Source organism: Schistocerca gregaria, chromosome X (genome assembly GCF_023897955.1).
Source record: "Schistocerca gregaria isolate iqSchGreg1 chromosome X, iqSchGreg1.2, whole genome shotgun sequence".
Taxonomy (NCBI): Eukaryota; Metazoa; Arthropoda; class Insecta; order Orthoptera; family Acrididae; genus Schistocerca; species Schistocerca gregaria.
Window position 1 is genome coordinate 386,696,930 of NC_064931.1, and position 23,021 is coordinate 386,719,950.

Sequence of the window (23,021 nt, forward strand, 5' to 3'; positions counted from 1 at the left end):
CCTTTTCCCCCCATGAACCATGGACCTTGCGGTTGGTGGGGAGGCTTGCGTGCCTCAGCGATACAGATAGCCGTACCGTAGGTGCAACCACAACGGAGGGGTATCTGTTGAGAGGCCAGACAAACGTGTGGTTCCTGAAGAGGGGCAGCAGCCTTTTCAGTAGTTGCAGGGGCAACAGTCTGGATGATTGACTGATCTGGCCTTGCAACAATAACCAAAACGGCCTTGCTGTGCTGGTACTGCGAACGGCTGAAAGCAACGGGAAACTACGGCCGTAATTTTTCCCGATAGCATGTAGCTTTACTGTATGATTAAATGATGATGGAGTGCTCTTGGGTAAAATATTCCGGAGGTAAAATAGTCCCCCATTCGGATCTCCGGGCGGGGACTACTCAAGAGGATGTCGTTATCAGGAGAAAGAAAACTGGCGTTCTACGGAACGGAGCGTGTAATGTCAGATCCCTTAATCGGGCAGGTAGGTTAGAAAATTTAAAAAGGGAAATGGATAGGTTAAAGATAGATATAGTAGGAATTAGTGAAGTTCGGTGGCAGGAGGAACAAGACTTCTGGTCAGGTGACTACATGGTTATAAACACAAAATCAAATAATGCAGGAGTAGGTTTAATAATGAATAGGAAAATAGGAATGCGGGTAAGTTACTACAAACAGCATAGCGAACGCATTATTGTGGCCAAGATAGATACGAAGCCCACACCTACTACAGTAGTAGAAGTTTATATGACAACTAGCTCTGCAGATGACAAAGAAATTGAAGAAATGTATGATCAAATAAAAGAAATTATTCAGATAGTGAAGGGAGATGAAAATTTAATAGTAATGGGTGACTGGAATGAAAAGGGAGAGAAGGAAACGTAGTAGGTGAACATGGACTGGGCAAAGAAATGAAAGAGGAAGCTGCCTGGTAGAATTTTGCACAGAGCACAACTTAATGATAGGTAACACTTGGTTCAAGAACCAAAAAAGAAGGCTGTATACATGGAAGGAGCCTGGAGATACTAAAAGCTATTAGATAGATTATATAATGGTAAGACAGAGATTTACGAACCAGGTTTTAAATTGTAAGAAACTGAAGAAACTGCAAATATGTGGGAATTTAAGGAGATGGGACATGGATGAACTAAAAGAACCAGAGGTTGTACAGAGTTTCAGGGAGTGCATAAGGGAGCAATTGACAGGAATGGGGGAAAGAAATACAGTAGAAGAAGAATGGGTAACTTTGAGGGATGAAGTAGTGAAGGCAGCAGGGGATCAAGTAGGCAAAAAGACGAGGGCTAGTAGAAATCCTTGGGTAACTGAAGAAATATTGAATTTAATTGATGAATCGAGAAAATATAAAAATGCAGTAAATGAAGCAGGCAAAAAGGAATACAGACGAAATGAGATCGACAGAAAGTGCAAAATGGCTAAGCAGGGATGGCTAGAGGACAAATGTAAGGATGTAGAGGCTTATCTCACTAGGGGTAAGATAGATACTGCCTACAGGAAAATTAAAGAGACCTTTAGAGATAAGAAGACCACTTGTATGAACATCAAGAGCTCAGATGGAAACCCAGTCCTAAGCAAATAAGGGAAAGCAGAAAGGTGGAAGGAGTATATTGAGGTTCTATACAAGGGCGATGTACTTGAGGACAATATTATGGAAATGGAAGAGGATGTAGATGAAGACGAAATGGGAGATACGATACTGGGTGTAGAGTTTGACAGAGCACTGAAAGACCTGAGTCGAAACAAGGCCCCCGGAGTAGACAACATTTCATTGGAACTACTGACAGCCTTGGGAGAGCCAGTCCTGACAAAACTCTACCATCTGCTGAGCAAGATGTATGAGACAGGCGAAATACCCTCAGACTTCAAGAAGAATATAATAATTCCAATCCCAAAGAAAGCAGGTGTTGACAGATGCGAAAATTACCAAAATATCAGTTTAATAAGTCACAGCTGCAAAATACTAACACGAATTCTTTACAGACGAATGGAAAAACCAGTAGAAGCCGACCTCGGGGAAGATCAGTTTGGATTCCGTAGAAATGTTGAAACACGTGAGGCAATACTGACCCTACGACTTATCTTAGAAGCTAGATTAAGGAAGGGCAAACCTACGTTTCTAGCATTTGTAGACTTAGAGAAAGCTTTTTAAAATGTTGACTGGAATACTCTCTTTCAAATTCTGAAGGTGGCAGGGGTAAAATATAAGGAGCGAAAGGCTATTTACAATTTGTACAGAAACCAGATGGCAGTTATAATAGTCGAGGGACATGAAAGGGAAGCAGTGAGACAGTATATCCCCGATGTTATTCAATCTGTATATTGAGCAAGCAGTAAAGGAAACTGTTGTGGTTGGCAGGAGAGCCAACCGTGTTTTTCTAAAGGAGGCCGAAATGCACGCGTCTCAGCTAACGCAGGCTGGCGTGAGGTCTGGAACATGACAAGGGAATTAGAATTGAGAACAACGGACGTAGCTGGTGGAATACTTAACTTTAATCCATTAATGGAGAACGTCGCTCTTTATGGTACATGATTCACAATATCAATAGTACGGATACTGACGCCTTGCTAGGTCGTAGCAAATAACGTAGCTGAAGGCTATGCTAACTATCGTCTCGGCAAATGAGAGCGTAGAAGTCAGTGAACCATCGCTAGCAAAGTCGGCTGTACAACTGGGGCGAGTGCTAGGAAGTCTCTCTAGACCTGCCGTGTGGCGGCGCTCGGTCTGCAATCATTGATAATGGCGACACGCGGGTCCGACGTATACTACCGGACCGCAGCCGATTTAAAGGCTACCACCTAGCAAGTGTGGTGGCTGGCGGTGACACCACAGAAACAAAAGAAAAATTTGGAGTAGGTATTAAAATCAATGGAGAATGACATCGTTATTCTGTCAGAGACAGCAAAGGAGTTGGAAGAGCAGTTGAACGGAATGGATAGTGTCTTGAAAGGAGGATATAAGATAAACATCAACAAAAGCAAAACGAGGATAATGCAATGTAGTCGTTTTAAGTCGGGTGATGTTGAGGGAATTAGATTAGGAAATGAGACACTTAAAGTAGTAAAGGAGTTTTGCTATTTGGGGAGCAAAATAACTGATGATGGTCGAAGTAGAGAGGATATAAAATGTAGACTGGCAATGGCAAGGAAAGCGTTTCTGAAGAAGATAAATTTGTTAACATCGAGTATAGATTTAAGTGTCAGGAAGTCTTTTCTGAAAGTATTTGTATGGAGTGTAGCCATGTATGAAGTGAAACATTGACGATAAATAGTTTGGACAAGAAGAGAATAGAAGCTTTCGAAATGTGGTGCTACAGAAGAATGCTGAAGATTAGATGGGTAGATCACATAACTAATGAGGAAGTATTGAATAGGATTGGGGAGAAGAGAAGCTTGTGGCACAACTTGACTAGAAGAAGGGATCGGTTGGTAGGACATGTTCTGAGGCATCAAGGGATCACCAATTTAGTATTGGAGGGCAGCGTAGAGGGTAAAAATCGTAGAGGGAGACCAAGAGATGACTACACTAAGCACATTCAGAAGGATGTGGGTTGCAGTGGGTTCTGGGAGATGAAGAAGCTTGCACAGGATAGAGTAGCATGGAGAGCTGGATCAAACCAGTCTCAGGACTGAAGACAACAACAACATGTTCCTTTTACAGTTTGAATTTTATTGTTCTACAGAATGCCGGAGGTGTTTGTGCTACACCGAACGCGAAGAAAGGCCTTTACCCTGAAAGCGAAAGCACATTAGTACATGCAAATCAGTCTGGAGGATTGTAAAGCGCAATGAGGGTCGTCTCAAGTAGTGTAGCGAGCATGTAGTAACTTGTAAGTCAGTATGGGGTGCAAGGCGATAAGAAGGAAGAGCTGAAGTTCCATTGACATTGACGTCATTAGATATAGAGCAGTACAAGGATGAAGGAACTGTGTCAGAATTTTCCTGAAGTGACTGTGGGAAATTAAGGAAAATTAAAATCGAGACAACAACATGGGGGTCTGAACTCCTCTCTCGCTGAATAAGTTTTACAACGGCGTCATCTCGCAAAACGATTTCTGTGAATCTCATGACAAAAATGCTGCGGAGTTCCTCCAGCAGCGATACTGCACATTTCTTGTATGGCCCCTGTTCGGCAGATGTAATACATTGTTGCAGTCACCGCACTGTCAATGGAACGTTAACATAAAAGGAAGTAGGAACAGTATCAGTTTAAGGGGGGTGACCCAGGGGCGTTAGTTTATAGCGAATGGATGTAAGTTGCTCAAGATATTTATGCGGCCTCCAGATGATCTAACAAGTGGACCTAACGGCCTGGTACTCTTCGATTTCCTTCATACGTGAAGGGACCTGAAAATCAATTTTCAATTACCTAAAGCAGTATTACGCAAAAACGCAAAATTCGCCTTCGGAGACTTGAATTTATCCACATGCTATTAAGTATAAAACGTTTGCTGGTAGCTGAGTACGTGGGGTGTCAGTCGTATGTTTGTGAACGTCCCTTGTTTAATTCGCGATCATAGCAACTGTTCTACATTCATTTTAATTCTATATTTACTATCAAATCTGGTCTCGTAAACTGACAACGGCCAGACCAGAGGTGTGCTGAGCACATGCCCCTCCACATCCACAGCCCGTGACGCCAATGGGCTTAGGATAATACGGCGGTCGGACGGTACCGTTTGGCCTTCGAAGCCTGTTCAGATGGAGTTTTATTTATTATCAAATCGAAATGTTAATTAATAAATATTGATAAAAATCTTTTATTTTTAGTTAATAATTTGATGAATAATACGAGTCTTCACAATAAATTAAAATTTGATTCTAAAACCATGCAACATCATCCGATAATAAAACACGTTTTTATTTCGAAAGGTTACGTATATATTTTTACATTTCGCGTACATACATCAAATTTTAATTTACTTTCATGCAATTAGTATTTAAAAATGTTATGATTTAATATTTGTTAATTAACAGCCCATTTAATACTAAATACATAATTTAAATGAAAGTAAAGAAACGTTACAAACGAGAATCTAACTAGAGTCAATGAAAGACGCTACTCACTCAGCAGCCAGTGACTCTGTTGAATATGAGGAAATGGTTTTTACCTAACCATCTTCTAACATTGAAAGGCAATTTTTCAAGTTTTTTGTGAAAATTGCACCGTACTCCTTTATAAAACCGATGTCCAAGCACTGACCCTAAATTTCTGTAAGTATGAAGAAAATCGAAGACGACCGGTCCGAAATGCCAACTTCTTAGTTATACAATTAATGGCGGTTTACTGAAAATCATCTTCTGTTTTTTGTTTTCTATTTTATTTTCCATGGTCTGCACAGCCACTGAATGAGTTCCACGACTGTGCAGCCTGCGAGACGGGGAAGCCGTCCTCAGCAGTTCACGAACAATGGTCAGCTGAGCAAAAAATGCCTCCCGGCGCGATGTTTCTTCGTGTCCAGTCTATACATCTGTAACGTGGTGGTAGGCTGCTCTAATCGCCACTGCTTCTTTCTGGAAGTTTTGATCTTACGTGTGAATTATGTTTTTTTTATCTTCAAGTTATTACGTTATCTACAGGTTATGTCTTGAAACTGTTGTGTTACGTACAAGGTGTGTCACACTTTCGTGTACAAAATTATACACTTAGTAGCGGATCTTAAACCGAGTACTTGGAGAAAAGGAGCGATTGATCGAAAGTGAGTATTTCAGGCTGGACGAGGTCTTTGGAGCCTGAAAACTTGCTCTGTTCCTACATCTACGTTCGTGCTGATACTTTAAAAGAGAACTCACAATCGTCTGTGATGTCTTGACGGTGGATTTTTCTCCTTCGTGTTTACAGGAAGTCGTTGGTGCCCGGAAGCCCATTAGGGACTTCATAGGAACTGACTATTGGAGTGTTAGCTACGTGTCTCATAGTACGACAGACAACAGGAATATCTGAGAGGGTGTGGAAAATTATTACGCGTCGGTGTAAACCATACACTGAAACAGTCATCACTTGGAATAGCATATATGAGCTCCAGTTGCTGTTACAAGGCTTTAGTTGTTCGTGCCAATAAAAACCTAAACATTCATATCCACCAGTCCTTATCTTAAAGTGCTCGGTCCTCAACCACCTTATTTAACATTTACCCTAAATTTTGTTACCCTGCATAAGAAAGTACCCAGACTTTTTTTTTCCTTCTCAGTGGCTTTTTCGTTTCCAGTAGGTATCAAAACATACATTTACGACCCACAATATTATGACCATCCCCCAAATAGCGTGTTGGTCCACCTTTGTAGCACGATATCATTCTGCGTGGCGGGGAATCCTACAGTCCTCGGTGAGTTTCCAGACGTACGTGGCATCTACGCACCGGTCACAAAATTCCCGTAAATTACGAGCCGGTGGCTTTGAGCGCGAACATGACCCCCGATAACGTCCAAAAATGTGTTACGTCGGATTCGGACCGGGCCAACTTGATGACTAGGATATCAACGTCGTTTCACTATCATGCTGCTCCAATCGCTCTAGCACAAGTGTGGCCTTGTGACAGCAATTGTTATTTCTGTGACGAGGCGTGGCCGGCCAACACTTTGTGGCCGTCTCGTTTTCTCGTTTGTGGTTTCGCCTTCGTTCAACAACTTTCCTTGGATGCTGACGACATCCGACCAGCTTCACCGTTATCGAGATGCTCGTTCCCTAGCGCCGTGCCACGACAATTTGCCCTTTGTCAAAATCGTGTATGTCAGGAAATTTCCCCATTTGCGGCCCGTATAATCACGAGACTGATTCCCTATTCGTCTCTGCTACCGTTATATACTTTCCTTACCGCGTCAAATACCCCACAACGCCACCAGGCAGCTTTCTATCTCGCGGCTCGCAATGGTCACAATGTTCAAATGTGTGTGAATTTTTAAGAGACCGAACAGCTGAGGTCATCGGTCCCTAGACTTACACACTGCTTAAACTAATTTGTGCTAAGAACAACACACACACCCATGCCAGAGGGAGGACTCGAAACTCCGGCGGGAGGGGCTGCGCATCCGTGACATGGCGCCTCTAACCGCGCGGCCATTCCGCGCGGCAATGGCACAATGTTTTGGCCCTTCAGTGTATATGACTGCCAGTCCTTAACCGGCTAAGCTGTTTAGCTTGCGTAAGAGACGAGAAGGGAACCTGACCCACACCAATTCCGAACGCCATACTAAAGTCTGTTCGCGTTTTTCACCTGTGATATCGTTGATTGTACACACACATGTTGGCACTTCCCAGGTTGGTTGAAACACGTGGTACACATCAATCTAGGCAAATGATACACTGTTTCGTATTTCCAACTTATATACACAATTAATGAATACTTAGATATGAAAGCACACTGAACAGAGATTATATAATTAGAAGTACATTTTCCCTGATTAAGATTAATGTAACTTTAGGGCTGTAGGAACAACTTTGGCCACAAAAGAAAATCGCAAAATCTTCTCGGTAAATTTAGAAGAGCGGTAAAAAGAGAGATTAGGGCGCTCACAGAGGCATATAAACAGCCATGTTACCTCGCTCCATACGCAGATGGAACAGGTTAGAAAGTGAGTAACGCTCCTCCCTGCACCATCCTTTGGCTTGCAGAGTGTGTATTTATATTCTGAAGTTGTTCTGTAGGATATTTTAGTTGCTGGAGGTTCAGTTATTATGTACTGTCCTGATCCGGAATGCGTTTTGTTAGCACGCTAGGAGAGCGAGTAAATTGAAAGTGATTGATTCGTTCTGATCGGTCGCCGCTCAGAAGCAGCAACAACAACAAGCAGAGTGTGTGGAGGCTGCGACTTGAGCACGAGTGGTGCGCGTGTAGTAGTTAAACACTGCCAGCACATATAGCTCCTCGTTGAAACAACAAGCGCTAATGGCCTTTGTTCTTTATGCTTGTTTAGTTAATAATCACGCGACCAAAAATCTGTTAACCACTTTGTCCGATGTTGGAAAGGTAAACCTCCTGTTGTTAGTACGAGATCTAGACGGACTACCACACGCTCTCAGCACCACCTAAGAACAAAGGCTAATCGTACAACCGACAGTTAAGAGAAATGAAGCTGCGCATCAACTTTTCTACTTTACTTTCGTAGAATGTCAGTGCTGCAGCTGGCTATTGCAGTCTGTGCAAGGTGTCAGGATGGGATAGGATAAAATATGATAGGGTAAGGATAGCCTAAGGTAGGATAAGATAGGATAGTCCTAACCTGTCATCATAAACACCAAGTGCTACTGTCATAGGAGCACTGGCGGAGTGTTCTCTTGTATTGATCTGAGGGGAATACCGTACCCAGGTCTTTTTTTAGCTCTCTGTAAGAATGATGCAGCACACTCTGCATATAACTATCAGAAGTTACGGTTTAGTGGAAAAATATCGTTCCAGCAAATCGTGTTGCACTAACTGAACATCACACTTAAGTTTTCACATCATACAGAGACTCTTGGTATTACTGATGAGAATATTCAGTACTCCAATAACGATTGTTCTGCGGGTTCGTGTCCTCAGATAAATACAGCAATGCTTCACCAGAAATAAAGTTACGTTAGGAATAACCTCTCCATCATGCACTGACGTCGAGGAACAGCATGTGAATTGGTCAGTAGATGCATTACCATCACTTTCTAGGGACACAGTTTGAATTAGAGCACAGATCTGTGAGCATATGCTGAAGTGCTAAATGGCGCGACGAGTTTCTCGGACTTCATTCAGGGCCGCTGGATATTCACCAAGTTTCTTCTTCTTCTTCTTCTTCTTCTTCTTCTTCTTCGCTAAAGCCCATACGCCAACTGCCGCACAGACCGAGCAACCGGCTGGCGCGTCATGTAATAATCACGGTCGTCCTACGGAGGTACAGGTTCCTGCGACAGACCTTGCATCATACGTGAAACTACTGTGCTATTACTCAGGGTAAATACAGAAAACTCTGTCTCCGCTTTACAAAAGTACACTGCCTGACAAAAAGAGTGAAACGCCCAGGAGACATGGTTGGATATCAATGTTGCTTTGTACACCGACACACAATCGGCTCGGCGAGTATTTAAATGATTAGAGATGCAGTCCTCTGTGACAGGCAGTACGGCCAACAGGTGCATTAGCATTGTTCCTGTTTACTGTCCATAACAGTCCTGGTTGGGTATGTAAGGGGCGTGAATTGCGTCAGATATTGAATGATGCCGGCCGGTGTGGCCGTGCGGTTCTAGGCGCTTCAGTCTGGAACCGCGTGGCCGCTACGGTCGTAGGTTCGAATCCTGCTTCGGGCATGGATGTGTGTGACGTCCTTAGGTTAGCTGGGTTTAAGTAGTTATAAGTTCTAGGAGACTTATGACCACAGCAGTTAAGTCCCATAGTGCTCAGAGCCATTTGAACCATTTAAGGGCAAGGAGATACCGCGTATCCTTATGGGACGTCAGTATCAGCACCTCACAGAGTTCGAAATGGGCCTTATTGCGGCTCCCCATTAGGCCAGCTGGTTGAATCGTGCAATATCGACATTTATGGGCATTAGGATGCTGCACTACCCAATGTTGGACTGCATGGGAATGTGAGGGCAAGCATACTCGTCGTCAGGGTTCCAATCGATCATGTCTGATCAGCAGGAGCGCTGCACTGTGTATTAAGCGCTTCATAACCCGCTCACATCTGCGTCTGTTATCCCACACCATTGACCAGAGTCTAGCACCAGCCGGATTACGGAATTACCGTCCCATACATAGGCTGCCGTTGATCCTAAAATACAAATACCTGCATTTGGAGTGGTGTCGTAAATGGGAAGCATTGACTGTTGATCAACGTCGCCGCATTGCGTTCAGTGACGAATCACTGTTCTGAACTACCCGAAGGACAAGACTCGTATAAGCATGGAACGTGTATCTATGAAATGTCTGCATGATACTGAGGTACTCCAGTGGTCAGCATGATAGCCATATCTGTCCCCGATAGAACATGTGTGGGACCAACTCCTTATTCAACTGCGTCACAGTGTTAGTATCCAAGATTTAAAAATGTAGTTACATCAGTTGTGGATAAGCTTGCCTCAGCAGAGGCTACAACTGCTTTGTGACACCCTTTCCAACCGTTCAGTGAGTGAGTGCTTGAGGTTTACGGGCGCTAAACAGCGTGGTCATCAGCGCCCATCCAACCGTTCAGTGCTTGCACCCAGCCCACAGGCGTTCCAACACCATACTGATAGATGGTTTCATACTGCCAAGTTTTTTGTAAATTTGACTCGAATTTGTAATCACAGAAATAACATCGCATACTCTCTTTACCTGTGAAGTTTCATTTCGTTTCTTCCTCCCGTTCTGGATGTTTCTTTTCTTCTTGTCAGCTATTGTATTTAACAGTTTTTGCTTGAAACTTTTATCGCAATATGTCCATAGCACCGCAGGCGGTATGGTAGTACTGCTAGCTCCATGGACACAGCAGAGAGCTCTGTGAAGGAATCTGGTACTTCAGTGTACGCTCTCACGGTCGGTGCCTCTCTGCAGTTGAAACTTCCGACATGATCGATGCATAAAACTGTTTAGTGACGTTTCGTTCCCGTCATCGGGAAACATCTTCAGAGATAAATCAGAAACTGCAGTTCTGCAGTACAGCCCCATGCGTACCTATGTCCTATCGCAGTTCCAGATTTATCTCTGAAAATACCTCCCGTAGATGAGGACGAAACGTCAGTGAGTAGTTTTACATATGGACCACGGTTTCCCAGCCCCGAAGTTTAATCTGAGATCTGATTCTTCATCACTTTCCGTGTGGACAACAGTGTTTGTCAGTACTTTTTTCTCCTGTGCTCCCTGTCTGCAGGGGCTGAGCCTCTGGTCAAAGCGTGAGTTGCCATATTCGTCATGGACCACTGCGTCATAACGAACCTCGTTAGCCGAGCCAATCGGAACCGTAGAAATTGCAGACCACTGCCCAGGCGGGTTTCAGTCCAACCACATATTATTTAAACAAATATATACACAGGATCGTAGAGAGAAAATATGATCTACTGTATAACACTAAGGGACAGACCATGGTGCAGTACATATAAAAAAATTAATGTGTCGGATCCATGCCAAGATGCGACACAACTGTTATGAATGCTGCAGCAAGCTACTAGGTAAGTGTACAACAAAAGGAAGGTTGTACATTTTATTCGTTATATCCACTGTGAGTGACGAACTGAAACTTTGATTTAAATGTTTGTATGATATCTCATCAGGCGCTTTTTGAATTTAATAAGATTTATTATAATATTCACTAGGTTTTGAGCCACTGCTTGCTCGTGATCATATAGCGGTAGCGAATGAACATTATTACTGCCTGGGCCATGTGAGTTAGATTACAAGGCATTTTGGTGTCCACGAGAAATTAATTTCCATAATTTACATTTTAGTCAACTCACACACACACACACACACACACACACACACACACACACACACACACACACACAATATTTAAGTATTCACTGCGTTTTACAGTAAACACACAAGGAATGAAAATATTTTACTATAGAACTAAGTACTCCTAAGTAATGTGTGTGTGTGTGTGTGTGTGTGTGTGTGTGTGTGTGTGTGTGTGTGTATGTGTGTGTGTGTCAGCTGGCTAAAATGTACATTGTCGGAACGAATTTTTCATGGACACCAAGATGCCACGTCATGAGTACATTGCATTACCATAGTCGTATTCCATGGATCCCACGAAGTGTGATGTCTGGAAGTAGAAGAAAGTCAGTGATGCATATTCAGTTTAATTTAAGTTCAATACAGTGAATTGACTTTACATTACTACTGATTGTAATTATAAAACAACATAGAACATTGAGTGTTTCCCTGAAGCTATTCCTCATTGCAATATAAGGAGTTGCCCAAACGTCTGTACAGGATGTTCTGTAACTAACACCAGAAATACACTCTTGGAAATTGAAATAAGAACACCGTGAATTCATTGTCCCAGGAAGGGGAAACTTTACTGACATATTCCTGGGGTCAGATACATCACATGATCACACTGACAGAACCACAGGCACATAGACACAGGCAACAGAGCATGCACAATGTCGGCACTAGTACAGTGTATATCCACCTTTCGCAGCAATGCAGGCTGCTATTCTCCCATGGAGACGATCGTAGAGATGCTGGATGTAGTCCTGTGGAACGGCTTGCCATGCCATTTCCACCTGGCGCCTCAGTTGGACCAGCGTTCGTGCTGGACGTGCAGACGGCGTGAGACGACGCTTCATCCAGTCACAAACATGCTCAATGGGGGACAGATCCGGAGATCTTGCTGGCCAGGGTAGTTGACTTACACCTTCTAGAGCACGTTGGGTGGCACGGGATACATGCGGACGTGCATTGTCCTGTTGGAACAGCAAGTTCCCTTGCCGGTCTAGGAATGGTAGAACGTTGGGTTCGATGACGGTTTGGATGTACCGTGCACTATTCAGTGTCCCCTCGACGATCACCAGAGGTGTATGGCCAGTGTAGGAGATCGCTCCCCACACCATGATGCCGGGTGTTGGCCCTGTGTGCCTCGGTCGTATGCAGTCCTGATTGTGGCGCTCACCTGCACGGCGCCAAACACGCATACGACCATCATTGGCACCAAGGCAGAAGCGAATCTCATCGCTGATGACGACACGTCTCCATTCGTCCGACCATTCACGCCTGTCGCGACACCACTGGAGGCGGGCTGCACGATGTTGGGGCGTGAGCGGAAGACGGCCTAACGGTGTGCGGGACCGTAGCCCAGCTTCATGGAGACGGTTGCGAATGGTCCTCGCCGATACCCCAGGAGCAACAGTGTCCCTGATTTGCTGGGAAATGGCGGTGCGCTCCCCTACGGCACTGCGTAGGATCCTACGGTCTTGGCGTGCATCCGTGCGTCGCTGCGGTCCGGTCCCAGGTCGACGGGCACGTGCACCTTCCGCCGACCGCTGGCCTCCCGCATGCCCACTATACGCCCTCGCTCAAAGTCCGTCAACTGCACATACGGTTCACGTCCACGCTGTCGCGTCATGCTACCAGTGTTAAAGACTGTGATGGAGCTCCGTATGCCACGGCAAACTGGCTGACACTGACGGCGGCGGTGAACAAATGCTGCGCAGCCAGCGCCATTCGACGGCCAACACCGCGGTTCCTGGTGTGTGCGCTGTACCGTGCGTGTGATCATTGCTTGTACAGCCCTCTCGCAGTGTCCGGAGCAAGTATGGTGGGTCTGACACACCGGTGTCAATGTGTTCTTTTTTCCATTTCCAGGAGTGTAGTTCTTATAACACAATTATGTATTCTGAAAATACTATCTTTTTAATCTGATTGTCTCCAGTGAACGTAAATACTCATGCTGAACTACATTCTTCGTTTTTAAAACGCGTATACGAAAACTCGTATGCATCGCAAAGATAAGTGAACCGAAGACCCACCATTAACTCTATAAAACGGAGTTCCAATTCTGATTTCATTTCTCCGAAGTGCCAAAAACTTAATATCTTCTGCTTCTTGTATTTCCTTGTTTGAGAAATATATTTTTATAGTTTGTGGAGTTGTATAAGAAGTACTGAATCACGACGACAATAGCATCTAGTTGTACGTGCTCCGGAAAGGAATATTCCCTGTGCAGGCCGCTGTGGCCGAGCGGTTCTAGGCGCTTTAGTCCGGAACCGCGCTGCTGTTACGGTCGTAGATTCGAATCCTGCCTCGGGCATGGATGTGTATGATGTCCTTCGGTTAGTTAGGTTTAAGTAGTTCTAAGTCTACTGAACTGATGACCTCAGATGTTAAGTCCCATAGTAGTATATATAAAAAAAGAGGAGGTCCTGTAATACCTGCGTCTGATGACGAGTCTGCATTGGTCCAATTAAAACGTATTGATTTAAAAAGCGACTAGCGTCTATCACACGCACAAAAACCGCCAGCTGTACTTTCTAGTGAGTGAGAAGGTGTGCTCACCGTGCACCAGCGGGTTATGCGTGAAGACGGGCTGCGCGCTGCTGAGGACGGAGGTCATCTCCTCGTGGTCTCCCGGGTGTATGTACTCGTAGATGCTGTTGCCCGTCAGCTCCACCTGCAGCATCGCGCACGAACACCATATATACTCCAATGTAAATTGCGCTGCCAGATTATAATCAATGTCATTCGCGTAACACTTGTAACTACAACTATAACTACAGCTACCAGTATTAGCATCACTCCAATACCTAGACAAAAGATTATCTCATAAGCAGTGATATCATATTTGCCTTGCAGGCACCAAATATTTATTCAAAAACACGATCCATGCGCCTACGCTGCAACTTACCCGTTTTATTTCAAGCGCAGGACGTGTTTAGGACTTTGTGTACATTTGAAATTGTTGCCTACATAAAAAAGTGAAACACACATCAAAAAGGAGCACAACATTGTTACAGGTTCAACCAAGGTGAACGAAGATACGTCTGCATAAGCAAATATATGAATCACGTTACTTCAATTACAACAGTGTGCGATTTCATATGCTTACGCGCCCTGCTATATAAAGCGATGGGAATGTACACCATCTGGTTAAAAGTATCCAGACAACTATTAGTGGACATTAAAATGTGGTGTGTCCACCATTCGCCTTCCTGACGTCTTGAACCCTGCAGGTAATACCTTCAGTGAGGCTTCTCAGTGTTTGTGTAGGGGTACCATCCCATTGTTACTTAAGAGCCGAAACCAGGGAAGGTAGTAACGTCAGACGCTGGAGTCTGAAGCGAAGTCGACGTTCTAACACAAAGCTGCTTCTCTGGCTTCACATCGGGACTCTCGACAAGCCAGTCCATTTCGGGAATGTTATTGCACACAGACCATTTATGACAGGGTGCAGTGTCATATTGATACAAACATCGTCTACGAACTGTTCCTGTACTGTAAGTTCTACACAATGCTGTAAAATGTGTTCATATTCTTCTTCATTTAGCATTTTGTTGCCGCAAAACGAGACCATACACTAACTACGAAAAACACCCCCATAACATAACATCACCTCCTCCACACTTCACTGTTGGCACTACACCTGACGGCAGGTTACTTTCCACGGGCATTCGTAAACCCAAACCCTGCCACTGATTTGCCACAGGGTATCGTCGTTTTTTACATGGCCTCAAGCGTCGCTTAGCATTGACTACAGCCAGGCACAGTCATTGTGCTAGCTGGACTATTTGTAACCCTTTGGAACTCATGAGTTATTCCTTCCACTGAGTGGATGCAATAGTTTTATAGCCATCCCCCCCCCTCCCGCCCCCCAATAATGCTCGACAGTCCCTGTTCATCAGCACATGAAGTCTGCGTGCTCTTAGTTTAGCTGTGGTAATTCGTCCACATTTCCACTTCACAATCACATCATGAACAGTCGACGAGAGCAGTTTTACAAGGGTTGAAACGTCCCTGATGAATTTGTTTCTCAGGTGACATTCACGTTCGCAGTCAATGATCCCTCCTGACCTACCCATTGTGTTGTTACTGCTTCTCTACTGGCAACAAAATGCGCTCCGCCTCCTTATATACTGGCACACGCCACCTCTAGTGACGTCTAATTGCCAGTATCGCATTACAGTTAGGAGTCCGAATACTTTTGATCTGTAGTGTGTAACGATGGTTTCAATAGATGACTTCCCGTCATTTGCTAATCACTGTGGCCTTTCTGACAACAAATCTCGCATCACTTCTCACAATTGAGTCCGTACTCTATAGGCACGCAATTTGATTAGAAGTTCCTTGTGTGGACAGCTGTCAAAAGGTTTACGGGAATCTAGAAATATGAATTCAAATTGAGATTCCTTGTCGATAGCACTCATTTCTTCAGACGAGATGAAATTACTCTGTAACGAACCACTGGAGACACGGGTGTCTTGTAGCAAAATACTCAGAAAATATTGCAGAACAAGCTCCGAAATTTTATGGACTGTTTTCGGGTTCGCCCTGTATATCGTACAATGAAAAGTATCCCCCGCCACACACTTTAGAATACAGACGGTGGTGTAGAACACGGGAAGGCCGCAACGTATCTTCCTTCAGCGAGTGCGGGTGGTAAATGAAGCCGGCCTGTGGCGCGCCAGCCGAACACAGGAGCGCGTAATGAGCGGCTCATTAGTGCAGCTTTTGCTCCAACCCTCAAGGCTTCCTTCCTCCTAGCCCCATGTGACTGCTGCTCCATCTCTGGCTTCCTGCTCGACTTTAAGCTGACTTACCGAAGTGTCTCACCTTTTATCCCAGGAAACGCATCTTCCTCTTTCTTTTCCTTTTCTCGTCAGTTTATCTACACCTTTCCCAACTCGATACGTATCTTACTTTGTCATTCCTTGCCACATCGCACCGCTAGAAGGTCGTCACTTGTGATCTGACGCATATGCAGACTGAAAATTATTTAAACCGACGTACTCCGGGAGGTTGCACTGGAACCAAAGCAAACATTTTTCTCTCATAATTACCTGTGAGCATTTTTTAATCTGGTAGAGCGTGTAATCTCTCACAGCGATCGTGCAATTTTGCAGAACAAGGGGACGAATCTAACGAATGTAAGACACGTCCTTCGTGAGCAATTGTTAATCCATTTCAGCTACAGCGCGTGCACAACGTAGAACCAGATGTACCTGGAACAGTGGCAAATGCACCCTACATTTCCGTCCTCTGTACTGTTTACATATGAAGCAACGTTCGGGGTGATGGTGTCCTCAAAATCCACAATTCGCATGTTTTGAGTGAGGTTAATCCACATGCTACATCTGTTCGCGCACATCAATTGCCGCCGGCCGCGGTGGTCTCGCGGTTAAGGCGTTCAGTCCGGAACTGCGTGACTGCTACGGTCGCAGGTTCGAATCCTGCCTCGGGCATGGATGTATGTGATGTCCTTAGGTTAGTTAGGTTTAAGTAGTTCTAAGTTCTAGGGTACTGATGACCACAGATGTTAAGTCCCATAGTGCTCAGAGCCATCATCAATTGCCGTTCTACCTGAATATGTCGGCAGATTTGTTGGCGACTGTTAATTGGGCCATAACTCCTGCCTAGGTCGTTAAATGACAGGCATTATTACAATTTCTTCGCCGGAACTGCTGGATGACGTGCCACTCGCTACAAGACTGCATATGGCTCCAGCATGACGGGGCGCCGGCACATTTCAGTCGTCCTGTGCGTCGATTCTTGAACCGATTATTTCCAGAAGAGTGGATTGGCCGTGGTGGTCGTGTACCATGGTCTACTTGATTCCCTGCTTCGCACCCCGGATTTTTTTTCTTTTTGGTATGATGGGAGATGGTACAATCTTGTTCAAAAAACCTCTGTTGAATCAGAAGAGGACCTGGTTGCCCGGATAGTAGCAGTAGATGTAGAAATTACGGACACTCCTGCATCTTTGACTGCGTTAGACAGAACATGACTCCCCAGTGTAACCTCTGTTTACAAGTAAATGCAGGTGTTTTTGAACCTCTACTGCAATTGTGTGTTGTCTCTTGGTAATGAAGGATTAAAACTTGTTTGTATTACTTTCTGTCTTCACAGGAAGACACATCAGAAGAAGTGTTTTCGTTGTCCTACGCAACCTCCCAGTATCTGTTAGTTTAATTAATTTTCATCGGAAGAAAACTCCCTCTACTTGTTTAAAAAAGCCCTGACAGGAATATATGACATTCGAGAAAAATATTTAATTCGGTATCCAGTGCAACCTCCCAGGGTTCGTCGGTTAAATAATTTTCACTCTGTAGGTGTGCAATGCGGAATGTAATCAAGAACTATACTCACAGAACACCTCTTCATGCAACAAGCTATCATCAGTTTCGAGTATTATTACGCATTACGCCTTTTTGAAGCCAGCTCCGTCAAAATATTATGTAGCGGTTCTATACAAAACTGAGATAACGCAATTAAATAAACGTACATTTGGAAGGAAACGTTAGCTAACAACGAAGTCGTACTGTTGCTTATAAACAAACTGTTGCTTATAAACTAGTCGAAATAGGCGTAGATACCACAGTCCGAGAAGCGTTCAGTGAATTCTAAAGCAATATCTTTCCTGCTGAGTTGTCAAAAACTCTAAAATCGTTTTGGTCCTACATAAAAATCAGTTACTGGAACAATGTCGTCTGTCCAACTGCTCGTTGCCCACGATGGCTCCATGACGTAAGATGCTAAAATGAAAGCCGAAATTCTAAACTTCGTCTTCCCAAGAAAATCACAGAACATATCTTACATTCTGTAGTCGAAATGTTGGGACAATGACGCGGAACTAAAAAACAGCTCAAAAATCTCTGGATAGAGTAAAGATCACTGGGAATGACGGTTGCCCTTTACATTTATATATTGAATTTGTGGAAGAACTGTTCGCCCTCTTCCGTTTCTTGTATCAGTTTACCGAAGGTCGCTGGATGATCGCACTGGAAAATAGGTCGTTACAATTTTAATGAAAGGTGTTACGACGGACGCGCAGAACTGCAGACCTATTACACTGACGTCAATTTCTTGCAGAAGTGAATTCAGACATGACGACTTTTCTCGACACTGAACACCTATTAAGTGGCAATAAACCACCGCACTGGCGCCTGCATATAAGGGCATTTTTAATATTGAGTTGCCTATACGATGGATCGACTATGAGGTACGTACGAATATCGCGTTGCATCATTGGCCTCCAAGGCAGCCAGATCTCAAGGTATGTGACTTTTATTTTGTGGAGGTTTGTCGGAGACTTCGTCTGCGTACCTCCTTATCCTGTAACTATGGCTGAACTGCGACGCTGCGTAACAACAGGAATGATTGCAGTAACTGCAGACATGCTCGCGGAAGTATGGGACAAGTGTGACTAACATCTGCATGTTTATCGTGTTTTATGGAGAGCACGCGGAACGACCGAAAGCTGTTGGACTTTATATTTATTCACAGAAAATCAGTTTAGATCAAGTTTCCGCCCCCGGTAGCTGAGTTGTCAGCGCGATAGAATGTCAATCCTAAGGGACCGGGTTCAAAAATGGTTCAAATGGCTCTGAGCACTATGGGACTTAACTACTGAGGTCATCAGTCCCCTAGAACTTAGAACTACTTAAACCTAACCAACCCCTAAGGACATCGCACAAATCCATACCAGAGGCAGGATTCGAACCTGCGACCGTAGCGGTCGCGTGGTTCCAGCCCGTAGCGCCTAGAACCGCTCTGCCACCACGGCCGGCGGTCCGGGTTCGATTCCCGGCTGGGTCGGAGATTTTCTCCGTTCAGGGACTGAATCTTGTGTTGTCCTAATCATCAGAATTTCATCCCCATCGACGCGCAAGTCGCCGAAGTGGCGTCACATCGAAAGACTTACACCCGGCTAACGTTCTACCCGACGGGACGCCCTATTCACGCGACATTTACATTTATTTATATAGTTTGGATCAAGTGACCATTCGCAAGCCACGAACTGACACTAGTTAAAGGAAGCTTCCTAGCTATCAAACGCATAATTGTTTTTAGGGGCAGCGTCTGTGACACACAGTTAATACACCGTTCAGTCACATTAATGCTACCATGGCCTATGTTCGACGTCAACGTCACAGACGGCACGTGATAACGATTGCGGTGGAGGGTATGTAAAGCGTGTCGGGGGGACGCCGAAGCGATTTATCTGCCGTCCGAAAAGGGCACGATCGTTGGCTTTCAGGCCGAGGGTGTAAGCATTTCAGAAATTGATAGTTTGTAAACTTTTCGTGTGCGTCCGTAGTTGAAGTATACCGTGCATGGCAAAATGGCGCTGAGGCAACTGTCGTGCGTTAGGCATCATAGATGACAGGGGCGAATGATGGCTGTGGAGATGTGTACGACAAATAGACGCGCAACTGTTGAGCAACTGACCGCCTTGATGAACCGAGGTCCACCAACAGCGTCTCCTCAACGACCGTTTATCGAACGTTGCTGAGTATGGGTCTCTGCGGAACGCGCCTAGTTGACGCACCCGTGCTGACTGCTGTTCATCGGCGACGAAGGCTAGAACTTGCGCGCTAGTAACGCAACCGGACGTCCCGTGAGCGGCGACAGGTGGCGTTTTCAGATGAATCATGTTTTATGCTGCATCAGACAGGTGGCCGTTGGCGTGTTCAGCGTGAAACGTCTGACAGCAAACACGGAGGATGCTTTATGGTCTGCGGAATGTTTTCGTGGCATTCCCTGGGTGGTCTCGTCAATCTGAAAGGCTCACTGGATTGACAAAAGTATGCATCTATCATTGGGAATCATGTCCACCCCTACATGCGGTTTTTTTCTGGGCAAGATGACATCTACTAGCAAGACAATGTAACGTGTCGTGAAGCTCTCTGTGTACTTGCGTGGTTCGAAGAACACTACTATGAGTTTACCGCAGTCCCCAGGCCACTACACATCCCGGATTTAAGATCAGTCGAAAATCTACGGGACCATCTCGATCGGGCTGTGTACGTCACGGATCCTCAACCTACAAACAGAGCGCCGCTGGCCACAGTATGGCTCCACATACCTGTCGATACCTTCGAGAGCCCCATGGGCTCACTTCCTGTACGTCTCGCAGCGGTCAGAGTTGCCAAAGGTGGTTATTCGGGCTTTTGGCAGATCACATTAACGTGACTGGATAGATGCACGTGTGCAGGTGTTGTAACTAAAAACAGTCATGAATTTGACGCCAAGGAACTTTCCTTTAACTTGATGTAGTGTTAATCCGGAACTTGAAGACTGTCACTTGACCAACACCGGTTGCGTCTGAATGGATCCTTTATTGTATGATTATATGATAGCGGAACAAACACTGGTGGCAGTTACCTCTGTAAAAATATCGGAGTATGCATGCGGAACGATTTGAAGTGGAATGATCATATAAAATTAGTTGTTGGTAAGGCGGGTGCCAGGTTGAGATTCATTGGGAGAGTCCTTAGAAAATGTAGTCCATCAACAAAGGAGGTGGCTTACAAAACACTCGCTCGGCCTATACTTGAGTATTGCTCATCAGTGTGGAATCCGTACCAGGTCGGGTTGACAGAGGAGATAGAGAAGATCCAAAGAAGAGCGGCGCGTTTCGTCACAGGGTTATTTGGTAAGCGTGATAGCGTTACGGAGATGTTTAGCAAACTCAAGTGGCAGACTCTGCAAGAGAGGCGCTGTGCATCGCGGTCCAGCTTGCTGTCCAGGTTTCGAGAGGGTGCGTTTCTGGATAAGGTATCGAATATATTGCTTCCCCCTACTTATACCTCCCGAGGAGATCACGAATGTAAAATTAGAGAGATTCGAGCACGCACGGAGGCTTTTCGGCAGTCGTTCTTCCCGCGAACCATACGCGACTGGAACAGGAAAGGGAGGTAATGACAGGGACACGTAAAGTGCCCCCCGCCACACACCGTTGGGTGACTTGCGGAGTATAAATGTAGATGTAGATGAATAAATACATGTGGTGTTTTAATGATTTGTTATTTAAATACATTGAAGCTATGCAGCGCTCTGTATAGAAATTTACGATTAAGATCAATGGTTTCATTTCCTTTTCACAAATGTTCAATGTACCCTCCAAGGGACGGACGATAAACTTCCAGAAGTTAGTCACACTCCTTCCATACTTCTGCGAGCGTGAGTGGCGTTCCTGCAATCACTGGCGTTGGTATGCGTGTCCCATTTCACCAACAGGATTTGAAAGAGGAGGCACATAGGTACACTATTTCACAAATCTACACAAAAAAAATCACATACCGTGAGAATAGGCGGCCTCGGAGGCCGATGGATAATTTTGCGGTTTTGAACTTTACAAGACGATATAGTCTTGTGGTGTGGGACGGCTCTTTTTGAAACAGCCCGTATTTGGGAGACTGTTGGCTGAAGGGACAGCTGTACGAGAGAGCTGCTGTATCTGTGCAAACACAATGACGCCGAAGGCGGGCGCGCCACGACGGCGGTGTCGGCGGGCGTTGACTTGGCGCGAGTCAGCACCGGCGCTCTTGCTGTATCGACCGGCCCGCCGGCAAGATGGCCACTGGCGCGGATCTTCGCCGCCGCGCTCAATACACTTGCCGCTGTAGGCAGCACAGCAATTCCCTTCAAAAAGCGGCAAGCGGCAGGGAGAAACAGGAAACTGGCCTCGCAGCAAACGCTCTTATTCCCAACGAATCCTACGTCGATGGGCATCTCGCAGCGCGGCACGGAGCAGATGGCTTGCAGCGTGGCTCGGAAGGCTTCCAACTTTGCGGATCTCTGTGTATGGTAATGGCACACTAGCAAGAACTGTATCCAGCTGGTAAAAGGATCTTTCAAGTTCTGGCAATTGGTCCTTAACGTAAGTAAATGTAACGCAGTAGTAGGCAATAGATATTGCCACCCAAGTTGATACAGCATTCCTTGACTTAACAAAGGAGTACAGTAGAGTTCTGTACTGTTGCCTAATGAACAAAATACATGCGCAAAGGATATTAGCAAAGGTTTGTGACTGGACCGGAGTGTTCCTAGCAAACAGAACGGAGTATGTAATTCTTAACGAAGATAAATCTCCAGACGTAAAGGTAACTTCGGACGTGCCTCAACGGAATGTTACAGAACCACAACTACTCACAATATGTATATTGGGCGATCAAGAAGTCTCTGTTCGGGTACTGTGCAGTCCAAAATCGTTATTCCAGTCAGGCAAAACCACCGTGAGCATTGAGGCAACTACTGCACTGACGCACCAGGTTGAAGATACCCGTTTCGTGAAACACCGTGTCCTGCTGCGTGAAGAAGGACGTAACTGCCTGCTGAAGAGCCTCGTCCGACAGGAATCTTCGAGCCTCCAAGACCTTTTTTAAGCGACCGAAGGCGTGATAACAGTATGGAAAGAGATCAAGACCACAGGGCGGGTGCTCGAGTGTCTCCCACTTGATTTGGTGTAACTTCTGCTTTACGTTATCTGCGGTATGGGGACGTGCGTTACCATTAAGCAGCAGCACCCCTTGGCGCAACATTCACAAACAGTGGTTTTCGACAGACATGCTGCCCCAGAAACATTCTTCATTCCACGATGGGTGTCTATCGGTGTTTGTCCTGAGCAGCC

At 45.2% G+C, this 23,021-nt stretch overlaps 1 protein-coding gene across 1 annotated transcript in view; it reads right to left on the minus strand.

Annotated features, from left to right (window-relative positions):
* Positions 1-23,021, minus strand: part of LOC126299302 (single-minded homolog 1-like) — a 496,270-nt gene that overhangs the window by 46,644 nt on the left and 426,605 nt on the right. The window contains exon 6 of the mRNA XM_049991100.1: positions 13,952-14,066. Within this exon, the coding sequence (XP_049847057.1) occupies positions 13,952-14,066 (115 nt within the window). The remainder of the gene's footprint in view (positions 1-13,951; positions 14,067-23,021) is intronic.